The following is a 17,836-nucleotide window of genomic DNA, read 5'->3' as shown; positions in this document are numbered from 1 at the left end:
AGCTTGGTTATGCATGCCGTCGTGTGTGACCAAAATAAATTCGTGCTGAGTTGTAGATGGGATCGAGTTTATGCCTGCGGCAAAAGAACATTTTAATAACATAAGCAACAATTTGCCTGTTTATGAACAGATGAATAATTAAGGATGTAACGGCTTTCTGTGATTTTTCAAATCATCTCGGAGGTTGGATGTGTCTTTAGAATTTCGTGTGGTAGCCACAGAGCTAAACCGAGTGCTCAACCTCATGTTCCTGAAGAGGCAGCTTCTTCCCGTTATGAGCACTTACATGCTGCTCAGCACCCCCCTTAACTGCTGTGCCTCCGGCAGACACCGTTACACGGGGGCGGCCCGAGGTGCACTTTCCCCGTAAGCTGGGGTGGTCGTGGGGGCTTGGAGAGGGAAAGGGACTCTCTGATGGACTGTCCCTCTGGTTCTTAAATGGTCTGAACCAGTGAGATCTACGGTCTTGCCTTTTCATCCGGGCTGTCACAACATCTCACTCTGAAAGGGATGGGGGAGGGCTGTCACCCACAAAGTCGAAGCTGACCCCAGAGGCTGGTCACTCCCGGGACGGTGAAGACCACGGAGGGGCACACGGGGCAGGATGAAGCGGGTTTGGGGATGAGGGGCGAGGGAGGTCCTTGAGGTGCACACTAGCGGCACCCTAAGTAGGAGCTCACCCACCCCCTTCCCCGTACGGACATCCCTAGACATTTAAGTGCCAGTCTCTGATGCTTTCTTTACTTGAATTATTTACTTCACTGAGAAGCCTTGAGCTGCATTTTCATCGTCTGGGAAGCTGTAGGCAAGGACAAAAAGGCGGCTGTAGCTCCTGCACCTGGCACCGACGCCCAATAAACACCTACCTAGTGATGTCTGGAATGTGGTCATGAGCTTCCCCGGAACATCAGCATGATCTTCCTAATGCCTGAACACAGTGTTTGAGAAGAACGACCCCTCATTGTTTGTACACTTTGCCTGTGGTGTCCTAAGGGGAGTAAAAGGGGGATTACCTTGCTATTGAAATGTGGCCTGTGGCCCCCTGAGAATTTACTAGAAATGCAAATATTAGGTTTCACCCCTGACCTTGCAAATTAGAGTTTGCATTTTAAAAATATCCCTAGGTGATCTGAATACATCTTATACTTTGAGAAGATTGTCTTGTGGCAATTTATACATGTTTATATGAACTCATGTGCAGGGGTGTCCAACCTGCGGCCCACAGGCGGCATGCAGCCCAGGATGGCTGTGAATGTACCCCAACACAAAATCATCAATTAACTTAAAACATGATGAGATTTTTTTGTGATTACGTGCCATGATGTGTTTAATTTGTGGCCCAAAGACGCCAAAAGTTTGGACACCACTGGAGCCTCATGCACACGTAATACTGATTTGTAAATGCACATACAGAAGTACACATTCTGGTCCATCAAACATCTACTGTGCACCTACTGTATACACCGGCCATTAAGTCAGGTGCCAGGATTTGCAGATGAACGAGGTATGGGTGATTTCTATAATCTTTTAGTGTTGGATGGCTCCATTACCATGGGAAGGTGAAAGAAAAAAAGGCCTGTTTTTCACAACTGGCCAGAAATTCACTTTGCTTGTAGGAACCACATGCATTGAGCTGATGAAGTCACTGAACTCTGAGCAAAAATGTAAGCTTTGTTTAACTTGAGAGAGGCAGTATCTTATTGCGAAAGGAAATATGCGACATTTTCAGTCATTTAGAAAACCTGAAATAGCTTTGAATGTCCAAAGGGTTGTTCTGCATTCCTTTCTTTTCAAAGATGTTTTGTTAAGAGGTTAGTCAGCATGATCCTTAAATGACAGTCATGTGGTATTAGTCACAAAATGAGGGGAAAGGTACAGTAAGTCCGGAGGCTACAGTATGGAGACCACAGGGCGGACAGGGCCGTATTGTGTGTTTGTAGTGGCATATGATACATAATATTCCGAATCTTGCAGAAAACAAAACATCTTGTACGTATAATAATGGCTCATTTGTTTATTTTGTCCGTTAAAACACCTTCTAAATATAGTATTTGTCACATTCTGGGTAGGGCACTAATGTTGTGTGGCACTACACAACAGAGAAGACGTTGATGTTTAATGGAGGGAAGGGAACGGAAGGCATTAGATGAGAAAGAATGAAGAGTGAAGGCGCAGTTTGATGGCAGGGAGTGAGCCTGCAACGCTGAGCAAACTCGAAGGAGTGGGAGAGGAAAGAAAGATGAGAAGCAAACACATCCCAACCAAAAACACAACCGCTGCCGCCCTGGCCGAGGGGCTCAGTGGCTTGGAGCATCGTCCCGTACTCCAAAAGGTGGAGGGCGGGTTTGATCCCTGGTCAGGGCACATGCCTGGGCTGTGGGTTTGATTCCTGGTTGGGATGCATTTGAGAGGTGATTGATTGATGTCTCTCTCGCACATCGATGCTTTTCTCTCTTTCTTCCCCCACTTCCTCCCTCCCTTCCACTCTCTCTAAAATCAATAAACATATTTTCAAGTGAGAATTTTTTTTTAAAGATATTTTTTAAGAGGCCACAACCGCTGCTTTGGGACGTCCTCAAACCTTGTCTTTTCCGAGGAACTCCCGTGTCCCCTGTGACGGGGAGCCGGGAGAAACCAGACTTGCCAGGTGAAGACTATTCGCCCCTGAGCCAACCTGGTGTGTGCGGGAATTGGGAATCTGAAGTAGGAAATGCTGGTCTCAGCCCAGGCTGGTCCCCGAGGCTGAGAGCACGTAAACCCCAGAGCTGTGAGGCTCTCCTGTGCTTAAAGAGAGCTGATCTGCTTAAAAGAAGGTGGGGATGAGGGAGGGAGGGAAGAAGGAGCACTTGGCTCCAGAGGGAGAGAACCCTGCACAAATGAGGCCAAAGGTCTCCCTCCTCATCCTCCCAACCCCCAGCAACCTGGGTGTGCTTCTTTCTCCGAGTTCAAGGGGTGCTCCGTCTCCTCCAGGATATACCCATCTGTGCCTGAGTTTGTTCACTCTGGTGGGTTTCTGGTTCTCACACCTAAAGGAATGTGACCCAGCCAGCCCCGGCTGGAATCAGCATGCCTCCTGATTTCTCAGATCCGTTTTGCTGGGATCTCTTATCACAAGGACTGAGCCACATCCCTGGTGGCGTCACTGTGGTGTTGAGCCGAAAATAGTCTGGGAGAAGTGAGGGCAAGAAGAACAGGAGAAAGGAATAGTTACCGTTTTTCTTAACTTCTTTGGACAGTCCACTCAGCAGATGTTAACTGTTTCTGCTGCAGTCAATCCCATGCAGTGTGCTAAGGGTATGGCGGTTGAGCGTGGCAGACGACCCCTGTCTCCGTGGTGTGTCCTGTGTCCGTTCTGGTGGGGAAGGCAGACCGGAAACTCGGGCCACCCAGGGTGCAGGGTGGGGGAGTGTTACCACGTGAGAAGGAGATACGATGGAAACACGGTCCCGGAGGTTCCCCAGGGAAATTCCACTCTAAACCCCTGCTGTCTGTAGAGAATTTGGGGTGACGGATGACTTGTTTGGAAGTTTTCCATAAGCTGATTTCTGTGGGTGGGTAAGAGCATTTCCTTATCAGATATTCTTTCAAAAAATGATCTCTTCTTGACGTGTCTCACGTACTCCCTGCTCGTTGCCTGCGACAAGATCAACTGCAGGGTTCCCGGCGGGGCCCCCCGCCTGGGCCTGAAAACCAAACGCTACGGAGCTGAGGTTTCCCTTGTGCCCAGAAGTGTGGTTACTTGCTTCAGGCTCCTAACAGGTGCCGTTTCAACCGCTGCATCTGCGCCCCACTGCAAAGGGGAAAACAGACACCCTCGGAGAGCGCAGGCGTCCGTGCGGTCACGGTGGGGACGCTCTACATGCACTTTTCCAACCAGGTCGGCAGAGGAGGAGGGGGGGGACAGAGAGCTCGAGCAGGAGCCCGGTGGCGGTTGTTTGAGATTTTTCTTATTCCTTTAGAGTACTGGGTATCACGTCCGGGCCTTCATTGCCAATGTTCCCCCCTGGGCACAGAGAACAGGGAAAAGGACGAGGTGGCTGCCAGGGATGCGGTGACGAGGAGCAGGAGACGGCCTGAGCCCCCGGGCGGAGTGGGGGACGGGGCCGTCGGGAAGCCCCTGCGGGGTCCTCTGCTGCCAGGGCAGGCGCAGGGGGATGCACTTCTGTGCCTAAGTGCTTATGAACTTGTCCCCAGAGCAAAAGCAAGAAAGGTTTTCCAAGATGACATTACAGATAAAAGGCACACCTCACCGAACCGTAGAGTGACCGCTTTCGCTGTACCTCCAGCTCTCCGCCAGGGCCCGGTGGGATGGCACGGCCCACTCTGAAGTCGTGGGGTGGCGGGGGTCTCATCGTGATGTGTACGCACCAGTCTGGTTGCTCTACCGTTTGCTCAGTTAGCTTTTAAAGTTAGGCACCCTCATCTTCCCTGGAAAACATAATCTGGAAGCATTTGCTTCCCAGTTTTTATCAAAAGCCTGGCCGAAAGGCTCTTCCTGGAGGCCGCGTGCAGGCTCCGCAGTCCCGCTGCCCGTCCGTGCTCTGCCTGTCCCCACCTCGTGCCGGCCCTGGCGGACACGCCTGCCCGCACTCTCGTGCCGGGGTGTACGCTGTGGCTGTTCTTGAAGACTTTGTCCCCCACAGTGCCGTGTGCCCTCGTGGTGAGAAGCACGAAGCAGTAATACTTTTCAGATGCCAGGGTGAGAAAGCCTTTGCTGTCTCTGAGGGGGAACTTCCCAGCCGGTGTGATCCCGCAGGCTGGGGCGGTCCACGCAGCTCACTGCCTCCAGGAAGCGGCCCCTGTAGCCGGGCGGCGGTGAGCCGGGCTTCTGAGCCCCGAATTCTCCTCCAGTTACTCCCACCTTGAGGCGGAAAAGGTGTAGGGGAACAGCTCTGAGGACCTGGTGCATGTTCTGAAGGATCGACCAACAGATCTTTCATTCTAATTGTCTTTCTGTTCTTATCTGTGTGTATTTTCTTTAGCAGCGGCTCTTTATTTCTGTTGTTTGCTTTTATTGCACCTGTTTTATTAAGCCATTTCAAACTCCTTGTGACATGAGCTGGGGAATGCCTTCAACAAGGGACCTTAGCGAAGATGAATAAAGCGATGAAGTTAGAGCACAGTCTTGCTATTTACGTGACATTCACCCCAAAACATGAGTTGTCAGATTGCAGTGCGGTCCTGCTCCCTCCTCTGCGGTTTCACTTTCCACAGCTGCAGTCCACGCGGTCAGACGTGGCCTGGAAATGCCAAACGGAAAATTCCAGAAATAAACAATTCATGAGTTTCAAGTCGCGCGCTGTCCTGAGTAGCGTGATGACATCTCTCCCCGTCCCACTGGGGTGGCCAGTCACCCCTGTGTTTCGCTTCTCCCGGCCGTGTCCGCTCCCAGCGTCCAGGTGCACGGTGGCAGCGCCGCGGCGCCTGTGCGGGCATCACCCTTACTTTACTTGACCCTGAACCCGAGGGGCAGGAGTCACGGTGCTGGCAGTCGCTCCCTTTAAGGGAGAAGATACATGCGCGGGAGAAACATAGGATGCATGTGCTCACGAGTCTCTGCGGTTTCGGGAATCCGCCGGGCTCTTGGGAAGCGTCCCTGCAGATGCGGGGCGGGGGAGGGTGGCCGCTGTGTTCAAGGTGCCGCGTAGGTTAGAACCTGCCTGGGCGGGCAACCGGTGCTTGATTTTCATTTTCGCTACCGATTCGCTGAGTCAGCTTTGGGGCAGTCCTTCGCATTTTCTCTGCTCTGAAGCCTCACAGACAAGCTGTCCGTTTTCTTGGTTCTCAAACGTGCAAAAGCATTTTGGCTATGAGCTATGTCAGATAAGTATTTGCAAAGTCTGTTCGGGTGGGTGGTGTTTAGCAGTGTATACACACTGTCTTCACCCCAGAGGGCTGGGGGAGGTTTGCTCGTTGGCGAGGCCGTGGCCGCCGTGGCTTCCCTTTCCTGCCTGCCGGGGCGGTGGTCCCGGAGCGGCAACTTCCCACCAGCGCGTGGCAAGAATCTCTGCAACACGCGGTGCCTGACGACGCAGTCCGGGGCGCGGACCTGTTTTCCCTGCGACTGTCAAATAAAAAAGTGACAACAGCCCTGGCTGGCGTAGCTCAGTGGATTGAGCACGGGCTGGGAACCAAAGTGTCCCAGGTTCGATTCCCAGCCAGGGTACATTCCTGGGTTGCAGGCCAGAACTCCCAGCAACCCGTACATTGATGTTTCTCTCTCTCTCTCTCTCTTTCTCTCTCTCTCTCCCCCCCCCGCTCCCTTCCCTCTCTAAAAATAAATAAATAAATCTTTAAAAAAAATTTAAAAAAAAAAGTGACAACAGCCACCACAATAGCCTGGTGTTTTGGTTTTTTTTTATCAGAGCTACAAAAAATAGATTTTTTGGTGTGCCTTACTTAGACTTTTAATGATTAGCTTATGTATGCCACGAGATGAAAAAGGTTGAAGATCGCTGTTCCAGAACAACAGAAAACCGGCAGTTTGAGGATTTAGAAGATTGAAATGGCTTACAAGTTCGTGTGCTGTAGGTCTGGGGTGGAAGGGAGCTACTCTGCACGGCAGCTGCAGCTGTGAATTTTCCACTGGGGAGCTCGGGGGACACCCTGCAGCGGCCGGGCCCAGAAGGGGGCTCCCGGGTCGTCCCCCACCTTCCGCGGGGTTTACTGGGGTGTCACAGGGAGTTCATGTGGGTCGGTAAGTGACAGGGAGGTGTGTAAAACAATGGGTTCGGCAGTTCTGTTTTTACAAGGCCGGTTTGTCTGGTCACTTTCAGACTGTGTCTTTGATTCAATTGAGGGAGGTTTTTGGCAGACGGGGGTACATGTACGATTGGGAAAGGCCCACCCATTGTTTAATTTATATCTTATTTCAGAATAACTTCTTGGTTCCTAACTCTGAAGTATATTGTTCCTTCATTGGCTTCTCTTTTTTGTTAAGATTTCATTTATTTATTTTTAGAGAGAAGGGAAGGGAGGGAGGAAGAGAAGGAGAGAAACATCAATGTGTGGTTGCCTTTCACGCACTCCCTACTGGGGACCTGGCCCACAACCTAGGCCTGTGCCCTGACTGGGCATCGAACCAGCGACCCTTCTTTCTTGGCTTCTTCTGGTTTAGGTTATATTATGGACCCACGTGTAAAAACAATAATGGATGGTTTACAGTGTTTGCATTTTTTAAAATAACGTTATCTGATCTTTTAATTTTGTGTTTACCAAGGTGCCCGAAAAACTTTTGATTTTTTCAATAGAAATGAAGGAAAATGTAGATGCTAATTAATCTGAGTAATTATACCACTTATTTAGCATACTTTTATTTGATTTTCATCTGACAGAGTAATTTAAGATTCGCTGTAGTCAGATCAATTTACTGGAGCTTCACACTTGTCAGGGAGGAAACGTGACCATTGCTAATTCACTGTGATTTTGCTGATGTCGCTCAAACTCAGTTAAAAGAAAACAAATGGTTAACTTTATTTGAGTGCATAAAATATTAGATTTAAATGAAACATGGGTTTAACCTCTAGACAGCTGAAGTCCTAAATATAAGTGGTCTTAAAATAAAATATGGCTGGAAAAGTGTAAACATAATAAATATTACCTTGTGACAAACAGGGCTGAGTGAAATGATATCAGTAAATTAAATCTCTGCTCTGTGGGTCGTGGGGAGCTCCCTGAAGGCTCTGGATTCAAGACCCCTTTAACTTGGGATCTTGACATTGAACTTTGCCAGGGTGCATTTAACAACTACAGCTTTATTCAGGGAAGTGCCATCGTTTATTTAAAGTTCCCCCCAGAACATCCCAGGAAGATGGGTGTGTCCTGCCCAAGTGCACCCTCAGCACTGTGAAGCAGTCCATGTGATGGAAATGTGTGGGCTACCCTTCAGCGAGGCTTGTGTTGGTTTGAGCAAAGTTCAACCAATCAGCAAAGGACGGAAAACAAGCCATAAAATAAAAGATTTATAGGTATAAGTAACAGAAATGAGGAAACTTTTCCCCAAGTAGAAGTATTTTGAGAATGCCTCCTCCCACCTACATTTTTTTTTCAAAGCAAGAGCAGTATTTTTTAAAAAGCAGGTGTGGGATTGAAGTATTACAAATACAAGTGGCCAGTTTCTCTCTAATCCATTAATCATGGACTCTGCTGAGGTCAAAGTTGGTCACTTCAGTTCCCTTTGCCTAGGGCTCACGTCACTTGAGCTTTTGGCTTTTCAAATTATGTGGTCGTTAATATCATTGCCCAGGCTGGAGTTTCTGGTGATTTTATTTTTTCCCAACCTTTAAGCTGAAAAGCTGCCTGAAACTACAAAGGTTTCATTTTGAAAAAACCTCTTAGCATTATGAAAGTGTTTAATTTTAAAGGTAAGATTTTGGCAGGCAATCGAGGTCTAAAGTAAGAGACTATTATTTCCCACTGCACACAGATCTACATGAATTTCTTTTCCTCATTTTTACCTTTCACTTTTCCCCTAAAATCTTGCCAAATACACTTTTCTGACTGTCATTAGTCTGAGGCAGAGAAGGGAGCTGAGAAATTGGAATCAGATAGCATGGAAAATGAGTTCTTGCACTATTTTATCAAGACATTGAGGTCAGTTTTTTCCTATATTTATTATTTTTAAAAAATTTTTAGCATTTAATTTTCAATTACAGTTGACTTACATTATTATATTAGTTTGAGGTGTATAACCAGTGATTAGATGCATAACTTAATGTCTAATCATCACCATAAATATCACACCCATCTGATGCAATACACAGTTTCGGAATATTGGCGACTGTATTCCCTATGCTGTAATACTGTTCTGTAGCAACCGATTTGTGCCTCTTAATTCCTTCACCGTTTTCACACATCCCCTCAACACCCCTCTCATCTGGCAACTGTCAAAATGTTCTCCATATCTGTGAATCTGTTTCTGTTCTGCATGTTTGCTTGTTGTGTTTTTTAGATTTAACTGTTGATTGATATGTACTTATTACCATTGGACTATTTACATTTTTAATCTTGTTTTCCTTCTTAAAGAAGACCCTTTAACATTTCATTTCATAAAATAATGGTTGGGTAGTGATGAACTCCTTTAGCTTTTTCTTGTCTGGGATGCTCTTTATATGTCCTTGGATTCCAAATGATAGTTTTGTTGAGTACAGTAATTTAGGTTATAGGTCCTTGCTTTTCATCACTTTGAGTATTTCTTACTAATCCCTTCTGGCCTGCAAAGCTTCTGTTGAGAAATCAGCTGACAGTCTTATGGGAGCTTCCTTATAGGTAACTAACTGCTTTTCTCTTGCTGCTTTTAAGATTCTCCTTGATTTTAATGGTTTGCATTTTAATTATGATGTGTCTTGGAGTGGGCCTCTTTGGGTTCATCTTGTCTGGAATTCTCTGTGCCTCCTGGACTTGTGTGTCTATTTCCTTTACCAAGTTAGGGAAGTTTTCTGCCATTATTTTTTCAATAGGTTTTCAGTTTCTTGCTCTCTCTCTTCTCCTTGTGGCACCCCCAGGATGTGACTGTTAGTAAGCTTGAAGTTCTCTCAAAAAGGAGCTTGAAGTAAGCTCCTTATACTATTCTCATTATTTTGGATATTTTTTCTTTTTTGCTGTTTTGATGGGGTGTATTTGCTCCCTTTTTTTTCCAAATTGCTGATTTGATTCTCAGCTTCCTCTATTCTACTATTGATTCCCCTGTAAATTATTCTTTATTTCAGTTAGTGCAGCTTCCATTTCTGACTGGTCCTTTTTTATACTGTTGAAGTTCTCATAAGTTCATCTACTCTTCCTTTAAATTCACTGAGCACCCTTATAACCAGTGTTTTGAACTCTGCACCTGGGAGACTGCTTGTCTCCACTGTGTTTAGTTCTTTTTCTGGAGTTTTGTTTTGTCCTTTCATCTGGATATGTTTCTTTGCCTCCTCATTTTGGCAGCCTCCCTGTGTTTGTTCCCAAGTATTAAGTGGAGCTGCTGTGTCTCCCAGGCTTGGTAGAGTGGCCTAATATAGTAGGTGTCCTGTAGGGCCCAGTGGCACAGCCCCTCCTGTCACCCAAGCTGGGCACTTGAGGTGCACCGCCTACGTGGGCTGTGTACACTGTCCTCTTGCAGTTGAGCCTGGATTGCTCTTGGCACATCAGTGGGAGGGATTTACACTCAGGCCCGTCAGCTGCAAGGACTGGCTGCAACCACAGACCACTGACTTTTAACCACTGTGGAGGATCAGCTGTGCAGGGAAGGGTCCGCCCCACAAAGCAGAACTGACTTCAGCAGGGCTCTGGTGCCCGCCAAGTCCACCCCTCGTGTGTGTCTCTTGGGGAGGTGGTTGGCTGCTGGTGCTTGACATGGTCTGAAGCCATCCACTGGGTGTGCTCCGGGCTGTGTAGGCTAAGGGCGCCACCTGGCATAAGCTACAAAGTGGTATGCAGATGGCTGCTACTTGTGCTGGGCTTTGAGGTGCCCGGGTGAGGCCACGCTGTGCACCAAGAACACCTACTGCCAGCAGTGGGCCTGGGGCCACTTAGTGAGAGGTGAGGGACTTCCTGAAGCCAGGTGCTGTTGGTTTGAGAGATTTTAGGGAAGTCTGAGAGCAGGAACCAAGACAAGTCATTTCTACAGAAAAGCCACTGGGAACAGCTTGGGTGGACCTGCAAGTTGGGTGGGGCAGGGCCTCAGGGAGTCACCAGGGTGTGGCAAGCAGTGTGAGCCCGGTTGATAGAGACTCAGCTATGGAGCCTGCCTGCTGGCTCTGTGGAGGGAACAGTGGCCTCTGACAGCACTTCTGACCTGGAGAGAGCTGTCCACACCCACCGCCCTGCCCCCACCTCACCCTGATTCCAGACAATTCAGTCAGTTCCTGCCTGTTCCCTTCAAGCTGTTGCCCCAGCCCTGGAGCCGAAAGGGAGTAAGTCTGAGTAATGTGAGGGCCCTTTAAGAGGAACTGCCTCGGACTCCAGCAGCCTGAGTCCGGCTCAGTCACAGTCCCCACAGGTTTCCAGCCACTTTGCTCAGCTTCAGGGAATGCAGGTTTAAAGTGTTTAAAGAGAAGAGTCTCTCAGCCTGTTCGTCACTGATGAACTTCCAGCCATCAGCTCTAGACCATCATGTTTCTATTGACTTGTGATGATTGGTTTTATAGTTCATTTCGATTGTAGTTTATCATAGGGTATTAGTTGGTAGTTTCACAGCAAGCTGAAATCTTATTTGTGAAACCTCACATTTTTGCAGCCTCGCTGCAAATGTGATGCTTCGGTCACATTTTGCTTTGCTTCCTCCCTTGTTTCCTGCCAGTGGACTCCCTGGGCCGTGGGGCTATCAGTGGCCTTCCGGGCAGTTTGGGCTCTTTCACACGCTCTCGCCGGGGCGGGTGGGAGCCCGTTCTGTGAGGCCCGGAGCACCAGTGGTTGAGAGCTTTCTGTTTGGAAGAGTTTGGTGGGTTGGAGCTGGAAGGATCTCGGCATCAATCTCTCTACACCCACCCCCCCCACCCTAAAAGGAAACACATTTACTATAACAACAAGTCGGGACATAAATATTTTTTCAATCACTCCCTGCCTCTTTGGCGCTACTAACCCAGGACCTGTTCCTTTGGGAGTGTCGCAGTGGGGAGACGATTTGAGGAGCACCAAAAGGCTCATGCACCAAAAGTCACTTTTCTCTCTCTGAACACACACACATACGGGTTTGCTGGGTGCTTTACGGCGATGCTGCTCTGAAGGGGTGCTTATGCCTTTGGGGCAGCACCTGGGCGGTACTGCCCTCTGTCTCTCTGCCATTTCCCGCCTCTAGCCACCTTGTGCTCGCGCATATGGGGTCTAGAACAGCGGCATCTCTGTTAAACTTCCTTTTCTGTATGGTCCTCTATAGGAAGTGTCTTTTCCCTTTAAATTCAGGTGGTGTTTCTTACTATCAATATAAAGTAACTTGAACTGAGGAGGAGTGACATCGGGTACTAATAAGTCTTAGATGTTGTTGGTATCACAATCTATAAATTCCTTGATGACAGCTATAATACCTTACATATATGTCATTGAATCACATGCCAGAACACAGTAAGCATTCTACATTTGACAGAATGACAAGAAGTTCAGTAAATGGAGGGAAACAATGACTAAAGAAATGTTAGCAATGTAGATTGAAGGGTAGGCAGTACAATATTATAAAGTGTCTTTTAAATCACACTCGTGGACCAGGGGTTTTCTGACTGTCACGTTACTAGATACGAACTTGGAGGAAGTTACACAGAGTGCTGGTCAGTCAGGGAACTGAGTGGTAAGGGTATTCTGAACTAGTCCGTAATTTTGGGGTTGCAGTTGAGGTAAGGGTATTCTGAACTAGTCCATAATTTGGGGGTTGCTTGCTTTATGTGCTCATGCTCATAGTTACTAAGTAACTAGATATTTAGGAATTATATAGGAATAGCCGAATACCAAATAAAGACAATGTTATAAATGTAATCCTATCACTCAAACGCAACTGTATTTAGTTTTTCTGTGTATGTTTGTATGAGTTTACCTAGTTGTAGTCACATTGTTTTTTTTTTTTCAGCTAACAGGATAATTTTCCGCGAAATGATTGGATTTTAATTTTACCCATATGTAATGGGATAATGAGATCTGGAATCTTAGCATCTGTATAGAAATTTTGCCAACATAGCTTGTAGGTCAAGGGCAAGTAAGGCTTTCTTAGGGTCGTGCACTAAATATCAGTTGATTACTTTTTTCCAGCAGTGTTCTTTTGGGAATCTCATTTAATTTTGTGGCTAAACTGAAGGAAGATACTTTGCTGGACTAGCGAAGTTGATGGGGGGCGTTATTTTTTGTATGTGTCTATTTTCTAAATGGATCATGATGGAAAATTAGAAAAAAGTGATTATGTAGTTTAGAAGATCATTTTGTTGTTGTTCAGGGCCCTTTTATGCAGAATGAAAAACAATGTTACTAAGTGATGTGTTTGTGGAAGGGCTCTGTTAGTAGAACTTGAAGTTCCTTTATAGTTTAAAGATAATCTGAGTTGGGTGTTTGAGAATCGGACTGGGTCTGAGTGACGGTATGTCTTTGAACTTTCTCCAGCTTTTCCTTCCTGTGTGGCCTTGGGGAAGACATCTCATTGTAACTGAGAACGTAGGAATAAAAACACCTGATGGCACTTATGATTATGATGAATGGTTCACCGTCTACAGGGCTCCTGGGAAGATGAGCGAGGGATTTTTAAAAATTGTGTAGGACTCTGTAGGGCAACTATTTCAGCCTGGGGCCAATGGTCAAAAGGGCTCCATTCTTACAAGCAAGCCGAGGTACAGAAGGCAGACACCTTGAACTTGACTGCTGAGCAAGCCCTTCTTGAGCACGTGGGGCTTCCACACATGCTTAATTACCGAGCTTCAGGCCAGTGTGCAGGACCGGGAGGCCCTGGCCCCGGCCTGGGACAGGGTGAACTGGCCCGTCTGACTTCCTCCCCGCAGAGCCTGGCCCTGTGTCAGGTTGCTCCTCCTTCAGATGAAGACCAGTCAATCCCCAGCCTTTTTCCACGACCAGCTTCCAGCCTGGCCCTTGAACACCGAGAATAAAAGGCTTTTCCGCTGGTCTTCATCCCCAAAATCAACTTCAAATCAAAAAATAGATTTGGGGACTGGTGTGTGGCTGTGTGTGCATAGGGGAATAATAAGGTCTTTCTTCTGGTTTCCCAGGGCAGGAAAGATGGGTGATTTCTATGAAAGTCGGGGTTTGAGTGGAGGAGACAGGTTGGTGCCAGGAGGACCACACTGCACAAAATATTATTAGTCTCGTCAAGCAAACTAGGACACAGGGATGAGAGAGCAGCTGAGACCGGGCCCCTGGGGACGTGTCCAGTCTGAGAACGTCTTATTGTTCGATTGGTTAAAGGCTAACTGAGAAACTAGGGTTGATTGTGAATGTACCATTTTTATGTGTGGTGAGTGGGAGTTAAATGAACTGTTATTCAGGACATAGTGGCCAAAAAATAAAAAATAGCCACACACTTTTAGCTAGTCACCCCTGAATCGATGAGAATCACCGTTGTGTTAATTTCATCAACATGTTCATTTCTTTCAGCTCCATGTTCATGCATGTCTTTTAACCCGGAAACAAGAAGACTGTCCATAGGTCTAGACAATGGTACAATCTCAGTAAGTACACATAAATAAGATTTCCAGTTGAAATAATTCCCTTCCTGTGGAGTATGTATCAATATACATGTATTGTGATAAGAGTTATTTATGGATTTTCTTGCTAAGTAAACTAGAAATTGCAGTGCAGCGCACTATGGAGAGGTGGAGGGAGAGCGGTCGGCAGCTTCAGCTTCGGTGGATGAGGCTCAGCTTTACTTACGAGGCACACAGCGCCTGGAACACGGCCAGTAGGGGGCCTCCCAGTGAGCTGCCGGAACCCGTGTGTCAGTGGGACGAGCTGTGATACCGGGGGCTTTGATCAGACGGTTCATCGTGGTGTCATACGCTTCCCCACACAGGGACAGAACTCGAAGGAGATCATTCCTTTAGCCTGCATATCTGGTCATCTTGAATACTCGATGTTCTTCTCCTTCCCCTCTGCTGTCTGCTCCTTGTTGTCCCCTCAGCTGCCTGTAGTGTGTGAGCAGAATTCTGTACGTTTGCGTGCATTTTGTAAAGCAAGCACTACGTGTAGTCTGAAGAGTAGATGCAGATGAATGCTAGACCTTCGATGATAGGTCTTGAGGGAACTGAAGTTATTAGACATTGGGATCTCAGATTTTTCTACTTAATCTTCTTTTTACCTATTTATTTTCAACTAGTATATTAACTAGTGACAAACTTATCTGGCAAATCCTTCATTTTGGTGAGTTACCCAGTATGTGTGGTCTTGAGTCCAGGGCAACAGGCCCCGCTCTGGGACCTGTGAACCCCAGGACTTGACTCCGGCCACACCTCACCACGGGGTGAAGGGGCCAGAGGGCCCGGAGGGTGTGTCCATCTCGATCCCTCACCCTGTGTATCCCCACGCTCGAGGTCCTGGGTAAAACCAGTGGCCTTCGCCTGAAGGGTGGCTGGGGTCTGAGGTGGGTAGGATGCCCACGCGTGTGCACGAGGCCCCTCCAGGTGTTGGTTGACGTGGGGAGTGTGAAGGAAAGCGAGTGGGCTGGCCCTCCCACGGCCCCCCACCACGGTGTGGACCTGCAAGGGATCTGAAAATTCCAAACTTGTATCTGTACCTCCAGCGGGTTGAAAGTGTATTTGTCAAGACTGGAGGAAGAGGCCGTATTTAATTTGATAGTGTAACTGGATGTATGACTTGGGAAAATTTAGACACATGGAATGTAGGACTCCATTTGTAGCCTGGCCCTGATCCCCGCAAGGAGTCTGAAGAGGTGGACCTGAAATTTTCCGTTTGATCTTCAGTCACAACGTTTGTTTGGTGACTTTAATATCGTTGACTACACATCAGCCGATTGAAATAGATCTATGGAATTTCTATAACACCCTGTGCATTTGGTAGCTCTGCAAACTCTATTCCTTAGGAGATATCCTCAGTACAGATCTTGTCTATTATAAGGAGAGCCATTTTAAAAAGTGGGGCGGGGGGAATAAGTCCATTTTTAAAAGATAACAGCAGATAGTTGGATCGCTTAATGAACTGAAGAATTTATTACGGAAGGAATCCGAGAAAGTGAAGTGAGGCCCATCAATTGCCCGGCATTTCATGGGATAGTATGTGTCGTACTGTCCGTGAAAAGACTTAATGTGTACGTAACATATGGGTTAGTCTTCGCATTTTTGAAATCAGTGTAGGTGGTTCGTGGAGGCTGATAAATTTGGCTTCGAAGGCAAGAAGGGTGAGCGAAGTAAGTTCTGGAAAGTTCTGGCTGCGTGTTGTATGTAACCCACTGTTTTTCTGCCGAATAAAACAGGTAGAGAGCTGAACAGGAGTCAGGGACGCACCCAGTGGAGAGGCTCCTCCCAGTGCAGTGTCTTGGCAGCAAACCCCGCCCCCCCCCCCCCCGGGGGGCTCTAAAAAGGATGAAGGGCCCAGCTTGCATAATATAATTTCCTTGAAAGTACTTCTTTTATGTTGCCAAAAAAGATGAGCTGCATGCGCTGCCTCTTCTCAGACTTGCGAAGAGCTCTGAATTGGGGGACGATGCGAGGAGAAAACAGCGTGTTTACTGTGTTGACGGTGCGGAGTTCTCACTGATCCCTACAGCAGCGGTTTCTCCACCGGAGATGCTTCTACCGAGTCTCCGCTGTGTAACAGTTTACCCTCTGGACGTGAGAAATCTATTCACAGACCGCAAATGCTCTGTCCCCGGAAGACAGCAAGTCAACTTTTAAAAGAAATACTGGTTAACTTACTTGAAAACAAAGAAAGGCGGACATCAGACAGCAAATCCTTATTCTTACACTGAATGAAAAAGAGTTAAGAGGCAGTTAACCTTATGTAACTGAGTAATGAATTAGGAAGTGGAATTACCAAAAATAGACCATTCTTTCAAAAATCTGGCCACAAAAGGAAGGTGAGAGACGGGAGCGCTGGAGCAAGATACGAGAGGAGACGAGACGAGTGACCAGAGCGTCCAGGACGAGCTGGGGACTTGAGCTTTGGGGAAGGATGGGGAGACCGTTCAGACAGGAGGGGAGGGCGGAGACAGTGTCGCGCTGTAGGAGAGGAGTGGCCTTTTATTTCTCCCAGAAGTAGCGAGTCGGATCACCCGCTGACAGATGCTGAAATGGGCCAAGGGCATGTTTTCATGGCTGTAACTTGCTTTTTCTGATTTTTATGGCCCCAGACTCCTGCTATCCTGGTTTACAAAATCTCTCAAGGCTTTGTTCAAATGCCCCTCCTTTCTTTTATCTTTTTTTTTTAATCTTTTATCTTTTTATCTTCAGGAAATACCAGGGGGCGGGTGTTTTCTGAGCCCTGCCACCTGAAATGAGTCACACACAATACTTGGTACAGTAGCAAATGTATTGTATTTGCTTATTTAACTTGTTTTGTAAAAGGCTTTGAAGTTTTCATCCTTCATTAACTGCAGTGTCGAACGTTAAGGACTTGGTCAGTCTTGTATTCATCTCCTCTCCCAGCAGCTTTTAGTGTGGTTTCTTGTACAAATTGGGGACACAATGAATAATTTGTTCAGTAAGTCGCTGGCTAAAGTACAAACACTGTTATTATTTAATATGGCTGGTTGTGGTAAGTGCCTGCTTAAATGCTGAGGTCGTTTATTTGTACCATTCTATTGCTGTTGAAAATATTTTTCACAATGAAATTATCCTCTATAGGGGAAGAAGTAATGCCAGCACTTTAATTCATCTTGAGTTTGCATAAGTGCCTCCCGGGTTAAGGTTGAAAGAAGTCAGTCCGCTTGTGCTAACTGCTGTTTACGCTGAAGTAGGGCTTTAAAATTTTCTGGCATAATGTATCATGCATTGTAGCCAACCGACAAAGATTTTAATATCAACTGTGTGCAAAAGATTACGCTCAGTCCTAACATGTGGCTTCTGGTCTCAAAGTGCTGATCGTTTAGTTGGGGAAATGAAGTTATGAAAAAAGCAACACCGACTAAAAAGAAGTGACAGCAAAAGGAGCAGCATGCCGACGAGTGTGCTGTTGGCAAGGCCAAGGTCCGCGAGAGCTGGAGGGAGCGGCCTGGCCTGGCTCAGGTCAGCTCCGTGGAGATCGGATGTGAGCCGAATTTAGAACACAGGCTAGGATTTGATTAGCTAGAGTAGAGATAGGAGGGTAGGGTATTTCAGGCAAAGCGAACCGCACAGGAGAAAAAAAAGTGGCAGTGAGACAAGGCAAGGAATGTTTGGAGGGAATTGTTTGGCAAGAAGTCAACAGTTTGGGGAGAGGA

At 47.1% G+C, this 17,836-nt stretch overlaps 1 protein-coding gene across 1 annotated transcript in view; it reads left to right on the top strand.

Moving 5' to 3' along the window:
• The window catches only part of WDFY2 (WD repeat and FYVE domain containing 2), a 121,802-nt gene that overhangs the window by 42,968 nt on the left and 60,998 nt on the right, over nucleotides 1-17,836 (top strand). Inside the window, exon 3 of the mRNA XM_028526574.2 lies at nucleotides 14,062-14,135. Within this exon, the coding sequence (XP_028382375.1) occupies nucleotides 14,062-14,135 (74 nt within the window). The remainder of the gene's footprint in view (nucleotides 1-14,061; nucleotides 14,136-17,836) is intronic.

Source organism: Phyllostomus discolor, chromosome 11 (assembly GCF_004126475.2).
Source record: "Phyllostomus discolor isolate MPI-MPIP mPhyDis1 chromosome 11, mPhyDis1.pri.v3, whole genome shotgun sequence".
NCBI lineage: Eukaryota > Metazoa > Chordata > Mammalia > Chiroptera > Phyllostomidae > Phyllostomus > Phyllostomus discolor.
Note: the sequence above shows the minus strand (reverse complement) of the source record. Positions and strands in the feature narration are given on the sequence as shown.